The sequence below is a fragment of the Colobus angolensis genome, unplaced genomic scaffold (genome assembly GCF_000951035.1).
Source record: "Colobus angolensis palliatus isolate OR3802 unplaced genomic scaffold, Cang.pa_1.0 Scaffold4, whole genome shotgun sequence".
Taxonomy (NCBI): domain Eukaryota; kingdom Metazoa; phylum Chordata; class Mammalia; order Primates; family Cercopithecidae; genus Colobus; species Colobus angolensis.
In genome coordinates, this window is record NW_012117376.1 from 670,551 (window position 1) to 685,162 (window position 14,612).

The following is a 14,612-nucleotide window of genomic DNA, read 5'->3' on the forward strand; positions in this document are numbered from 1 at the left end:
CCCGCCACCATGCCTGGCTAATTTTTTGTATTTTTAGTAGAGGTGGGGCTTCACTGCATTAGCCAGGATGGTCTCGATCTCCTGACCTTGTGATCTGCCCACCTCAGCCTCCCAAAGTGCTGGGATTACAGGCGTGAGCCACCGCACCTGGCCATATATATAGCAATTATATTTCTATACATTAGCAGTGAACAACCTGAAAACAGAATAAAAAGAAAAACAATTATACTTACGATAGCATAAAAAAGAGTAAAATATTTAGGCATAAGTTTAAGAGATGTATACAGCTTATACTTTGAAAACCACAAAACAGGCCAGGCATGGTGGTTCACACTCGTAATCCCAGCACACTGGGAGACTGAGGTGGGAAAATCACTTGAGTCCAGGAGTTTGAGACCAGCCTGAGGCAACATAATGAGACCTTGTCTCTACAAAAATATATATAATCAATTGTATATTGATTGTGTATTCTGCAACATTGCTAAACTTGTTTATTAGTTCTAATAGTTTTTTTGTGGATTTTTTAGGATTTTCTATATGCAAGAGTGTGTCGTCATCTGCAAATAGAAATAGCTTTACATTTTCCTTGCTGATTGGATGCCTTTCATTTCATTTTTTTCACCTAATTACCCTGGCTAGAACCTTTAGTACAATGTTGAATAGAAATGTCAAAGACAGATATCCTCATCTTGTTCCTGAACTTAGGGGGAAAGCATCTTATTTTTCACCATGTAGTTTTCTGTTAATACCTTTTATCAGATTGAGAAAGTTCCCCCTTCCATTCCTAGTTTATTGAATTTTCATTATGCAAAGGTATTGGATTTTGTCTACTGCTTTTTCTGTATCTGAGATGATTATGTGGGTTTTGTCCCTTATACTATTGATAATTGTCTGTTACACTGATTGATTTTTAGATGTTAAACCAACTTTGCATTCCTGAGATGAGATTAATCCACATCTTTTTTAGGTGACTCTATTTCACTAGATTGTGAGCTCCACCACGGTTAGGGCCAGTGTCCCCAGGGGGCAGGTAGGGGTGGATGTCCCTGAAGTCTATCTTTATTCTGCTCTTTCACTCCCCTGAGTGTCCCCTCTTCTATTCTGTCCGCAAAGGCAAGGATGGGAAGCCAAGGCAGAGGTGATCATTGGCAACTGTGGGGAGTACGTGTGGCACTCTCTCTGCTCTCCATTCTGCTCTTGCCCCTGCACATCCAGGAAGGAGCTGCCAGCCTCAGAGGAGGCAGCACGGAGGGTGCCCTGTTTGAAGCAAGCAGCATTTGTGGCATGAGGCCTGCCTTAGGGTCAGCTTGGAGCATCTCTGTAGGCACAGCCTGGACTGTTCCCAAGTGCAGCTGTGGTCCCAGGAGCCAGCACAGGTGCTCCTTCACCAACCACCACTTTTCCCGGCTTTTGCTGCTGGGTCTGCTGTGGGCCCACCACTGTGGCTCCTGGATGTTTTGTTCTGTTTGGTTTGCTAAAATAAATCCTAGTTCTTATACTGCTGCCTGCCAGCCAGGTCCCAGGTGTTTTCAGAGATTGCTGCTGGGACAGGCCATAGCATCTCTGCTGTTGCTCTTCTGCTTTAGGCCAAGTCCCTTAGGAGATGCCCTCGTCAGCCCATTGTGGGGCAGTAGAAGTGAAAGCCATGTAAAAGTGCCTCTGTCTTCTCTTTCTGGTTGGTTACCATTCCTGCTGTCACACCAGCTGGTCCTGTGCCTGATGGGCATCTGTCCTCAGTCTCACTGACCTGGCACTCACTATGTACTCCCTGAACCGACAGAACTGTATTACTGAGGAGCACCCAGGGCCCTTCTTTAGTCAGCAGATGTGCTTGGTGCTGGGGAGAAACGAGCCAGGGGTGGCTCCTACTTCCTCCTCCCAACCCCAGGCCTACCTGGAAACTGCAGTGTGGTGCATGGTGCGCAGCCTGTGCTAGGATGGCCTCTCGCCCTGCACCGGTTTGGGGCCAGCCAGGCCACCTCATGGCCTCCTTCAGGTGTTGAAGCTGAGTCCTATCAGTCTCCAAAAACCTCCCCCAGGGCTCCCCACTGGCTCCCATGACATGTCCTAGGAGCTCTGTCTGCATCAAGTATTTTTTTCTTTTTTTGAGACGGAGTTTTCCTCTTGTCACTCAGGCTGGAGTGCAATAGCGTGATCTCAGCTCACTACAACCTCCGCCTCCCAGGTTCACGTAATTCTCCTGCCTCAGCCTCCCAAGAAGCTGGGATTACAGGCATCCGCCACAGGCACCCGCCACCATGCCCAGCTAATTTTTGTATTTTCAGAAGAGATGGGGGTTTTGCCATGTTGGCCAGGCTGGTCTTGAACCTTAGGTGATCCACCCACCTCAGCCTCCCAAAGTGCTGGCTGAATCAAGTCTTGATGTTTAGAATCCACCAGGGTGAGGTTGGTGGGGAAAGGAGAAGCCTATTGCCCTGGCCCCAGTGACCCCAAGCCAGCTCCATCTCTGGTACCCTGGGTGGGGCTTTGCCCCCTGGATCAGCTTGGGCTGGCAGCGCTCCCAGCAGGACTCATTCCTCAATGTCGATGTCATTACTGCTGGTCAGTCATGGCCGTCAGGACAGGCAGCATTGAGGACAGGATAAGGCAGCTACGCAGGGCTGCCATGAAGCCCAGGAGAGAAGAGGATGTGTGTGAAGTGCTCAACATGGTGGATTCTGGGGTGAAGAGGGATGTGTGTGAAGTGCTCAAAATGGTGACAGGCAGGCTGGCTGGAGGCCCCGGGAGGGAGAACTGGTCCCATAACCTTGTGAAACAAGGGAGGACCTTATTGCTGTGCTTGCCTGATTACCCTGGGAAGGAGGGACCAAGGGACCAGCCAGAGGCCAGTGGGCGAAGAACCATCAGGGTGTCCTCAGAAGCTATCCCGGTGGGTCCACTTGTGACCCTTGTACTCCGAGGTCACCTGCCCCTACTTGTGCCAAGTGTTGCACAGAGAAGGAGAGGAGGTTCTTGGCCCAAGGATTCCAGACCAGTGGCCAGCCTCGTGGCCATGCGATCTGAGCACCGGGCTGCCTGCTGCCCTGCTCACAGGAGCCCCACCCCGGCCTCTGAGGAAGGGAACGCAAGACCAGACATACAAGGGAGAAGCTAAAGCAGAACTCAAGGGATGGAAGGCTACTAATAGTTATGTTTTCAAAGAACATTTAATCAGAGGAACTTTCAAAATGTTTCATACATTGAATAGATCCGATCACCAAGCAGTGCATAGAGTAGGATCCTAACTTTGTAAAATATCCATATGTCCTATATAAAGACAAATGTGTATGTGCCAAGAAAAAAGACTGGAGAAGGAATTATGAACAGTGGTTATCTCTGTGATTGATTTTGGGTGTTTGTATTCTGGTTTTTGTTATTTTCAAAATTTTCCCCAGCACACAGATAACATTTTCTTATGTGAGAAAAAACATTTTTTAAAAAGCAGGGGATGGAGAGCGGCAACTGTTTGCTCAAGACTTCTCAGTAAGGAAAGGAACCTGGGGTAGAAAGCTCCCGCTTCAGCTGCCCATGAGGGCACAGGTGGGCCCCACACACAGTACGGGGCCAGGTCAGGGCTACACACATGCCACTTCTTCAGCAGAGACCCTAGTGCAGGTCAGGACCCAGACTCCTTCCACAAGCAGGCGAGGGTGCAGGGCCACACCTCATCCAAGAGATGACCACGTTTAGGTTTTTTGAAGAAAAGCACAGCTCTCAGGTAAATACAGCAGCACCTCCAAGCACATTCTGGGAGGAGTGGGTTTTATGAGGAAGGCACACAAGGAAGGCCCAAATTTGCAAGTCCCTTGAAAAGGAGCCTGCTCAGAAGTGCTGTTTATTCCACAGGTCTGTGCAGGCATGGCACTAAGTGTCCCGTGGCACATTTGGCCCTCATGGAGGCCTCAAAAGGGCAGGACTAGCACCCTCTTCTACAGAGTGTGAGGAAGTAGCAGGCGCAGCAGGTACATGATGTGGTCAAATTAAGAAGAGGCAGAGGCCGGGTGCAGTGGCTCATGCCTGTAATCCTAGCACTTTGGGAGACTGAGGCAGGAGGATTGCTTGAGCTCAGGAGTTCAAGACTGGCCTGGGCAAAGTTAAAGACTGGCCTGGGCAACATAGTGAGACCTGGTTTCTGCAAAAAATATAAAAATTAACTGGGTGTGGTGGCGTGTGCCTGTCATCCCAGCGACTTGTACTGAGGTGGGAGGATTGCTTGAGCCCCGCAGATTGAGGCTGCAGTGAGCCATGATACTGCCACTGCACTCCAGCCTGGGTGACATAGCAAGACCCTGTCTTAAAAAAAAAAAAAAAAAAAAAGAAGGCAGCCAGGACTTGATGCCAGGTTGACTTGGCTCCACAACCTGCCCTTTCCTGTTCGCAGCCTCCTTTCCTGTGAAATAATAGGGAATTTCTCTAAAGCACATCGCCCAGGTCCCTACGTAAAGACAAAGAAACAGGACTTTGTGCGCTCGCCTGGCATTAGGGCCAGCACTGTGCTGCAGTTGTGAAGATGGCCACTGGGTTGGGGGATTGTTCTGCACCGAATGGCCCCAGACTCCCTGTCAGTGGCTACTTGGTGCAGCCAGTGGGCCTGAGTTGACCACCCTTATTCATGCTCCTGATCTGCAGCCTTGAATGCATCCTTGGCTATGGGAGGCAACCAGGCCAGAAGATGACCTTGGTAGCTGAGCACTGACCCCTCATCAGCTGTGTGTCCATACGACCTCCTCCTTTTCTGAGGCCTTCTCTATGTGACGTCATTTGGTGGCTGTGTGAGTGGCTAAAGTTACTAGAAGTCTGGCCACCAGGAAGGCCATGACTCTCATACTTTGTGCTTTGCTGCATAAAAAGGGAGTCTCATCATGATCCTCAGGCCTACTCTGCACACCTGATGGCAGCATTTGTGTCTTGAAAACATTCATTTCACAAACTCCTAGCACACCCAAACCATGCCAGGTTACACACTGGGCACTGAAGAGACCACACATTTGTCAGTTTCAAAAACTCTACTGCCCAGTATTGGAAGAAGAGAGCTGTTAAATCAGGTCCTGTGGCCGGGCGCGGTGGCTCAAGCCTGTAATCCCAGCACTTTGGGAGGCCGAGACGGGCGGATCACGAGGTCAGGAGATCGAGACCATCCTGGCTAACATGGTGAAACCCCGTCTCTACTAAAAAATACAAAAAACTAGCCGGGCGAGGTGGCGGGCGCCTGTAGTCCCAGCTGCTCGGGAGGCTGAGGCAGGAGAATGGCGTGAACCCGGGAGGCAGAGCTTGCAGTGAGCCGAGATCGTGCCACTGCACTCCAGCCCAGCCCGGGCGACAGAGCGAGACTCCGTCTCAAAAAAAAAAAAAAAAAATCAGGTCCTGCAATGGCAGACAGGCCCCAAGTCCTGTGGCAGCTGGGGGCTGAGGCCACGTCTCAAGCTTTGGGAGAAGGTCATGGGGGCAGACGGGTTCTCTGGGTTGGAAGAGCCTCTGGAATGAAAGAGTCCTATGTCCTCATGTCGCAGGTGAGAAACTGAAGCATGAATAAGAAAGGGAACACCAAGTCGGTGCCTGAGCTGGAACTAGAATACCTGTCTCCTGACACTCAGGCCACTGCCTCTTCCAATCCCTGCTAGCTGAGCTTGAAGTCCTAGACTAATGGGGAACTCACCAACTTCCAGACAGCCTGGGCCCACCCTTTATGTACATGGGAAGGCCTCTTCCTCTGCGCTTGCATGCGGAGGCCCTCCCTGGTCCAGGTGGAGGGGCTGCTGTCCTGCAGCGTGGCCCCAGGCTCCACCCCTGCTGCCAGATCAGCTCTCCCTAGTCCCCTCCCTGGGGGTGCAGCATGTGAACTCCAGAGAGGCGCATCCTTGGGCACATGGGGAGGTGGAGCCACCCCGCCGGGCTGTGCCTGTGGATGGGGCGGATCCAGGATCTGCTTTTAATGACACGGTTTGGGCAGCTGGACTCTGTCTGTTCCAGCAGGTAAATTACAGGCTTAGCAAGTCAGAAATCAAATAAACACTCCAACTCCCAGTGGCTGCTTCAAGGAGAACAGCGGTTTCCGGGAACAACAGAGGCTGAGACAAACCTCCCCACCCAACTCAGCCTAATTACTGCCTGTCACTCCCTGGGACAGGGACCTTTTCTTTGACTCACAGGCCCAAGACACAGGACAGTGCTGGTGGGCACCCAGGGTGACGCCAGTTTTGGTGGCCAGCTTGTTCGTAACTCGTAGACACAAGCAAACACTGGCAGTCCCCACCCTTGCCCCATGCCTGGCCAGAGACTGCCAGTCACCCTGCTCTGGATGGAATGGATTGCTCTGCAGTGGGGCAGGCGCGGGAACTGAGGTCTCGTTGACAATGCCTGGTGGTGGCTGTCTGCAGTTCTATGCTGAGGCCCCAGGCCCTGTCCAGGTTCAGTGGAAAAGGTACATAGGTTGATTACTGACGTGAGCCATGGGCAAGGGGAGTAGGCTGCGGGGGCATCTGCTCTCTGCCAGCCTAGACCACACATTGGAGCTGCTGGTTTTGTCTCTGTCTCAATGCTGAGCCCCAAATAGGTCAGCGTGGTAGAGATGGTGGAGGGAACTGGAAGCCCACAGGATTCTTTGCTCCTCTGGGAGTCATACCTCTTTCCTAGGCAGGAAACGGGGCAGGCCCAGGGCAAGGGAACATACATGACATAAAATATCCCCAGTGGCCAGGCACAGTGGCTCATGCCTATAATCCCAGCACTTTGGGAGGCCAGGCGGGTGGATCACTTGAGGTCAGGAGTTCAAGACCAGCCTGGCCAATATGGTGAAACCCCGTCTCTACTAAAAACACAAAAATGAGCCGGGCATGGTGGCGGGCTCCTGTAATCCCAGCTACTCAGGAGGCTGAGGCATGAGAATTGCTTGAACCTGGGAGGCAGAGGTTGCAGTGAGCTGGGATTGCACCACTGCACCCCAGCCTGGGCAACAGAGTGAGACTCCATCTCAAAAAAAAAAAAAAACAATCCCCAGTGGCTTTGTGGAGATGTCCAGCTTATTCTTTTTCTAATATGCTAACTGTACCCTGGACCAAATGAGAAGAATCCCAGAACACACTGCTGAGAACATGAGTGTGTCCAATGATGCCCAGAAGTGACCAGTATTGTACCTGGGAAGGGGCAGAGCCCTTCTCCCCACACCTAAACCCTCTGGTGAATGGAGAAAAGCTCGGGTCAGCCAACCTCAGACCATCCAGGGCCAGCCACAGTCTGACAGGTCCTAAGATAGGACTTCTGTGCTGACTCCAAACAGTGCAGTCAGCACAGGCTCTGAGGCTGCTGTGTGCCTTAGGCCACCAAAGTGTTGGACAGGGTGACAGCCACAAACCCCAGGGGAGGGGCACAGAGGGACACAGAAAGGACCAGAAGAAGCCTGACAGGAAGTAGGCACAGAGAGTGAGGGCCCCTGACACTCCTGCTTGAGCTGTGACAGCATTTAAGGGTTTTCTGCCTCTGCGGGGCCCGATCCGGATGAGAAGGGCGGCTGCAGAAGGGCCGGGCAGGCGGGTGGGCTCAGTGGCAGCCGCAGGCCTTGACCACCATGTTGCGGTGCTTGCGCAGGATGACGTTGTTGCTGCTGTCATAGTAGAGCACAGAGGTGGCGCTGAGCTTGGTGGGCGCGCAGCATGCCTTGGGGACTGCGTCTGGCTTCATCAGGTGCACCTGGCCAGGGAGGGGGATACAGGCAGGGGCATAAGCCCAGTAGCCTCCTCCGAGGACCCACCCAGTCCTGCCCCGGCTCCACCTGTGCCCCGCCCTGGCCATCTCCAAGCCACATGGGAGCAGCACAATAAGAAATATTAACAGGAATAAGAGCAGCTCTGAGGGCTCTGAGAGCAGGAGCCGTGGTGACCTGCAGTGCTCAGGGAGGGACATATGGCAGCCCCGGGGTGTGGGGCAGGTGGGCAGGGCACTAATGAGGGGCCTCAAGTCCCAGGCCAAGGGCTCAGACTTCCTCCTGGGGATAATGGGAAGGAGAACTGCATGGCCAGGTTTGTACCTTAGTGAGGTCCCCAAGGGGGAGCCTGGAAGGACCACTTTCTTCTTTTGGCCCTTTGGGCCCCCAGAGGCTCTGCCTCCCCACATCCCAGCCTCCCTCCCCAGGCTCTGGGAGGCCAAGCCTCAGCCCCTCTCCTGTGCTGCTGCTTCCCCCAGAGGCCCGCATCTGCCCTCAGCACTTCAGGGCCCTGCATGTGCCCGCGCCTCTCTACTCCCCGGGCTCAGCTCGGACCTCTCTTCTGAACTCCAGACTTGCGGATCCTGCTCCCCTCCCTAATTCTGCACTTGGGGTCTAATTGGACCTCAGCAGAACACGGAGTTCCTCCTGTCCTGACATCATAGCCCCCACCTGGGAGGCCTCCTGGATGACTCCTCTCACCTTCTCCCTTCACCGGGAGCAGCCCCTGGCTCAACCTCCACCTCCATGCTGCCTTGGACCACCTGCCCCGTCCAGCTGCCATCACCTGCTAGGTGACCACAGCAGCCCTCACTTGTCCCCTGCTCCTCTGCCTTCCACTGCCGCCACCATCAGCCTCCCCAAGCCAGAAAGGTCCTTCTGGAGGGTGATGCGGACCAGGTCACTGCTTTGTTAAACACCTCTGACAGCCTTTCGGGTTGCTTGGAATAAAATCCACCCTCATTCTCAGGGACCCCCAGGCCCTAGGGGAGACAGCCCTGCCCACTCCCGGCATCACCTCCTTCCGCTCTCCTCCCCTTCACTGCACCCAGCCCCTCCTCCCTGCTGACCCTGAACTTGGGGCCAACTTGCTACTGTCTTAGGGCCTTGCACTTGCTCCTTCTGATGGAACATTCCTCCTCCAGCTGCTGACGTGCCCCTCCTTGTGCAGGGAGGCCGGGCCCAGTCTCACTCCACTGATGGCACAGCCGCTCTGCTCTTCCTCACAGGAGGCGTCAGCTCCATGGTTGGTTTGCTTCTGTGCCCACTGACAGCCTCCCCTAGAGCACAGCGCCTGTCTGTTTGCTGCCCAGCAGGCTGTGAGCGCTCACTTTAGTTGAGCCCCTGAGGGGCCGGGATAGAGAGGATGGAGTCTGGGAGCTGCAGGTGCAGTCACTTTCCCTTGTGCCTCCCACACATGCAGCTGTGAGAACCACACAGCATAAAGAGTGGCTGGGCGGGGCCGCCCCACGTGTCCTCATCACCCCCGGGCCTTTCCAAGGAGGTGGCTCCAGGTGTCCAGCAAACGCCATTTGACTGCCCAGAAAGGAAGCATTATCATAGGCTCAGAGCAGCTTTTGGTAATTTCTTTCCTCTCACACCAAGGCGTTACATGCACACGTGTGTGTGTGTGTGTGTTTTAATTTTTATTTTAGAGACAGGGTTTCGCTATGTTGCCCAGGCTTGTCTCGAACTTCTGGGCTCATGTGCTGCGATTACAGGGTGAGCCACCACGCCTGATCCAGGCATCACCGTTGAACCTCCTAAGAGGAAAACATAAGGCTGTGGAATGCCAGGAACTGGAATTCTAGGTAAAAAGTTCTAGAAGGAAGCCTCGGTGCCAGAATCCACAAACACACAGAGCACTCCATGGTGAACAGCACCAGTGATCCCATCAGAAGCCTGCTTTCATCATTGAAGGTTGCCCCAGACAGCGAGGCATCAAAAGCCAGGGGATCCAGAGAAAACACAAATGGCCAAGAGAGAAACTGGGGGAAAGGCCAAAGGGTTGAGAGCCAAACCGTCTAGATGCTTCCTGCCTGCGGTGCGGCACAGGTGGGTGCACACACCCGTCCTGCACACTGTGCGCACATATCATGGGTGGACAGACCTGCTAGTGTACTCGGGGGCCCATGTGTTAAGATCACACAGCCCCCACACAGTCTGTTTCATGCGCTGTGCCTCTGTCTGGGCACCACACGCAGGTGTGTAAGTGTCCCACAGGAGCATGTGCGATGCATGGAACAGGCACGTGTATACAACTGTTCAGTGTCAGTGTGGAGTGTGTCTGTGTTCGGGTGCGAGTCTATGTGTGCTAGTGTGGTTGTATGAGGACCAGTTCCTGCAGAGCTGTGGGAAGTTAGCAACGTTACTGACTCTGTGCAGAGAAATCCCCCTGAGACACGGAGCAGGTGGCCTCACTGTCCTCCCGGCTGGCTGGACCAGACCCCTCTCTGCAGGGTCCCCCACCCCAGGGGGCTTGGCAGGATGGGCACGGTACTGACCAGGGACTGCAGGATGGCGTGGTTGGTGGCGTTCATGCAGGAGCCCAGCGGGAAGGAGCACTCCCCCTCACAGTAATAGGCCGAGTAGCCTTGGGGGGCGATGACCCAGTCCTAGGGGACATGGGAGAAGGTGAGTCCCATCCATGTGCCTGTCCGAGCCCCCCATCCTGTCACTGGACTTGTCACAGGACAGCCCAGGGCTGCCCCTGAACCTCCCTGAGCGTCAGGGCCCAAACCCACCCTCGGTCCCTGCAAGGCAGTCTCCCCCAGGAGGTCTGAATCCACCTAGGAACCCCAGCAGACAGGGCTGGGTGGGAGCTCAGGCCCGACATCCCCCATCCTCGCTCTGCATCCCCCTTCCCAGCCAGCCCTCTCCTGCCTGCACCTCCCAGAGCTGCAGTTGCAGCCGATGCAGGGAGCCACTGCCAGCCTGGCCTCAGTTTCCCTGCTGCAAAGCTGACAGCTTAGTTGCAGTCTTCATTTTCATGGTTAAAAAATAAAATGCCCTTTCTCACCGTATTCCCTCTTTAGAAAACTTGGAAAACACAGAAAAAAAATAAAGAAGAAAAACTGAAGTCACTCATGATTCTATGTCCTCCCTGCAGATTCACTTCTGATCTACAGGTGGTGATTGTCATTTCAGAAACAAGGAGAGTCAGCAATTACCAGCCAGCCAAGGTCCTGGAAGCTGACGTAGAGCTCGTGCCGACGGCAGACCTGCCGCCCGTGGGAGCCGTGGATGTCATCTGCAGGGACAGAAGGGCAAGGTCTTTTCTGGGGTTCCTGCTCTGTGCAGCTACTACGGGGTACCAGGGTGGGGGATGCCCTGATTTGTCATTTGTCAAATAAACGAATGACAGGAAACCATTTGGTCTCATAAAGCCCATCCCTGGAACTCTGCTTGTACCGTGACCCAGCTGAAGAGCCTGCCATGGCTCCCGACGGCCGGAGTGACACTGTGCTCAGCACTCCCCTGTCCTCCAGCCTGGGAGCGTCTTGATGCGCCAGTAAACAGCCCAGCAGGACCCTCGGCCATCCTGTGCCGCCTCCTCTCTAGAGACCCCTGTGACTCCGGCCCACCCTCTCCTGCCACACCCGTTCCTCAGGTTCAGGTGCCTCATGACGAGGCCAGTCAAGGGCCGACTCCCTGGGAAGGAGGCCACAGGGTCGGGTCAGGCCTGTCCCTGATCCTGAAGGGCTTGGCCCAGTTGGGGAGAAAACTTCACATAAGCAGCCGAGGATGGTGCGGGGTGCCCAGGCACAACCGCGGGTCACGAGGGGCTGCGGCTCCCAGGGAAGGGGCAGCTGATTCCGATGGAGGCTCCTGGGAAAGACCTGGAGGAGCCAGGGAGAGAGAAGGGGCCTTCTGGGTGGCAGGGACAGGCAGGACAGGCCTCTGGAGTGCCGGTCGCCAGGGTGCATCAGGGCAAAAGATGGGGTCAGGAAAGGTGGCTGGAGAGCGGCCGTCAGCTTGAACCGACCTGAGCCTGAGGGCTCTGGGCCACCACTTGGTTCTCACCCTGCCTCTCTCAACTGGAAGCCCGCAGGGCCTCGGCCCCACCCCGCCCAGCCCTCACCAAAGATCCCTGGGAGTCGGTTGGCCTGCGGCAGCTCGTTGGTTTTCTTCGGCTGCCTCCTCCTCAGTGGCCTCACTGCCCGAGGGGTGCGGATGGGACTCGGACTGGCCCTGAAGAAAGTAACCACGAAAGGCTGTCGGGAGCGCGGGGCCCGTTGACCCAGCAGGCCAGCCAGGCCAGGATCCACGCTGTGCCCTGTGACAGAAAGGAGAGAGGGGTCACTCGCGGGCAGTGGCCCTGCAGCAGACACAGCAGGGATCTCTCTGCCGGGGCCTGGGCAGGTCCAGGAGCGTGAAGGCTGAGGACCCGAGGGTCCCTGCTGAGCCTCAGTTTCCACATCTGAAGCCTGGAGTCCTTGGTCCAGCCCCAGCCAGTCCACATCTCCTGGGGGCAGATCTGGAGGAGGTGGGAGGGGGGCCTTGGTGAGCTGCGTGCGGGTGGTGTTATTAGTGACAGCTGTGACACAGACACTTGTGAAGCGTTTTACAAGTTTGAAGATTTTTCCCATGGATCACCTCATTGGGTCCTTACAGTAATCCTGCAGCTCCTTCTTCATAGGAGACCCAGAGTCCTACTGCCAGTGACTTCGAGAACCAGCGCTCCCACCTCGGTCCAAGGACCCCGAGGCCTGTGTTCTGTCTTCCATCCCGCACTTTCTGGGATGAGAATGTCGAATTTATGACTGAGACAGCTCGTGGTAGCATCTGCCAGGTTTAGCGAGTGCTTCTCTGCTGGGCACAGCCCAAGAGCAGGGCATTAACTGTCTCCCTGATGCCTACAAGGGAGATGCCAGGCAGAGCAGAGACACTGGAACCAAGTCCCAGAGCCCAGGTTTCAGCCTGCGGCAGTCCCATTCCAGAGCCCAAGTTCTTATGCATGAGCTGAGTTTATGGAGAAAAAAGAAAAGGCTGAAGCAGAGATCTGACTTGGGCCTCAGCTGCAGGAGGAGTGAAGCCTGTAAACAGGGGATTGTCCCCCACAGTCGCTTCCAGACAGGATGCTGCTAAAACACATGATAACTAGCCCTTCACCAATAAAACGGCACCCTCCTGTGCTTGTTTGGATTTCAGTAACCTTTCTATTGTAAAAGCAGTTAACCATGATACAGTTTTGAGAAAAAAATACCATTTTAAAGCCTTTCCAACTCCCATACATTTTCATTTTTCTGGGCTACTCTGTCAGTTTAAGTTTTACACAGTTGTCAGCCCAGCAAAAACATCCTCATTTTTTTTTTTTCAACTTTCAAGTAGCCAGGTTTGGTAGCTCACACCTGGAATCCCAGCACTTTGGGAAGCTAAGGCTGGAGGACGGCTTCAGCACCGGAGTTCAAAGCCCTGGAACTCGTCATCAGATAACATAGGTTATTACCTGCTTTTCACGATAAAGATGGAGTGCAATGGAGCCTCTTCACTCTGTGCATGGGTGAAATTTCCTGATACTGAATTGCAGAAGCATGATTACCAGTTCATTTTCTTGTCTCTTTAAACAGTGCCAGTTCTTCAGTTTACACAAAAGCACGTTTCACCTCCACTTTACAAGCACAGATGTACACACGTATGTACACACATGCATATATGTGGGTCTGTATTAACACACAGATGCACATACGCTTAGACACTACACATACAGATGTATTTATTCCTACGTAGTTCTCCAGTACACCCTGCAGGTCAAGGACACTGCCTGCCCCACCCTCAGTCCCACTCAAAGGTCAGCCTTTAAGCAACTGTGCCTCAGTCCCCCGGTATCCACTGGCCAGTTGATTGAACAACCAGTGAATCCAGAGACCAACCTTTGACCTGTGTCGTCATCTGCCACAAACAGGAGCGTGGACAAGAGCTGCTAAGACAGGGAGGCTGTGAGCTGCAGGCACTGACAGCAAGGAGGCCCAGAGAGAAGCCACTGGGCAGAGCTTGGTTCACGGTGAGTCAAGGTTATGGGGAAGCAGCAGAAATACAAGGACCAGAGCCAGGGTGCAGAGGAAAAGGCAAGACAGGTCACAACGAGGAGAGAACAGAGCAGCCTGAGTGGGGCGGTGACGGTCACCAGCCCGGGCACTGGAGTGTCACTCTGTGGACTGGCTGACACATGGGGACGACCTGGGGCCCAGGGCAGCCCTCCAGGCTGCATGTGCGGCTCTGTCCTGTGATTCCCTGGGGAGCCCTGGCAGCGCTGGGGCCAGAGGGGCCATCAGTCCTGCATGCTTTGCTCGCTATTTGTTTCTGTGCAGCTGTGTTCAAGGGTCTTATGGGGTCTCCCAGACACAGGATAGAATGTCGCATTAGATCAGTCACACCACAGACCCTCACAGAGCCTCTCTGAGCCAGGCCTGGCTTGGGTGCTGGGAACCCCTCTGTAGGCCTCACAGGCCAGGCGAGCCTGACTGGGGACCCTTGAAGTAGCTAATCCCAGGTTCCCATTTTACAGAAGCAGAAACTAAGGCCCAGAGGGAGCAGCAACTGTTCAGGGTCCCAGAGCAAGGTGGGTCAGAGCCAGGATTATCATATACTTTCCAAGCAAATTGCAGGGGGGCCTGGCTGGGTGTGGCTCGGGGAGACGAGGGTGGCAAAAGGGGACTAGCAGCAGGTCTAGGTTCAGAGCCCTGCATCTGGCAGGCCTGGAGAAGCTCCCCCACCCTACTCCTCTCCTTTTAGTGCTCCAGGAACACAGTGAGGATGTGATCTGTTTTCAATTAAAGTCGCAGCTCTCTAGGGGAGCACCGTCCACCTAGGGAGGAAAGTCGGAGGCCAGCAGCAAACGCGCCTCCAAGCGCTGGGTAAATGCATTCCTGCGGTAACCGAAGTCCCCCGGGGAACCCGGTGGGACCCCCCC

At 54.4% G+C, this 14,612-nt stretch overlaps 1 protein-coding gene and 1 long non-coding RNA gene across 2 annotated transcripts in view; one reads left to right on the forward strand and one right to left on the reverse strand.

Annotated features, from left to right (window-relative positions):
• Positions 1 to 7,395: 7,395 nt before the first annotated feature.
• LOC105521177 (bone morphogenetic protein 8B-like) overlaps positions 7,396 to 14,612 on the reverse strand; it is a 31,705-nt gene continuing 24,488 nt past the window's right edge. The window contains exons 4-7 of the mRNA XM_011955263.1: positions 11,781 to 11,975; positions 10,870 to 10,949; positions 10,204 to 10,314; positions 7,396 to 7,686 (exon numbers count right to left, since the gene is read on the reverse strand). Of these exons, the coding sequence (XP_011810653.1) occupies positions 7,537 to 7,686; positions 10,204 to 10,314; positions 10,870 to 10,949; positions 11,781 to 11,975 (536 nt within the window). The 3' untranslated portion in view covers positions 7,396 to 7,536. The remainder of the gene's footprint in view (positions 7,687 to 10,203; positions 10,315 to 10,869; positions 10,950 to 11,780; positions 11,976 to 14,612) is intronic.
• LOC105521176 lies at positions 7,853 to 11,070 on the forward strand. Its single transcript, XR_001003233.1, has 4 exons — positions 7,853 to 8,493; positions 9,421 to 9,510; positions 9,620 to 9,754; positions 10,847 to 11,070. It is a non-coding gene; the product is annotated as an uncharacterized LOC105521176 (long non-coding RNA).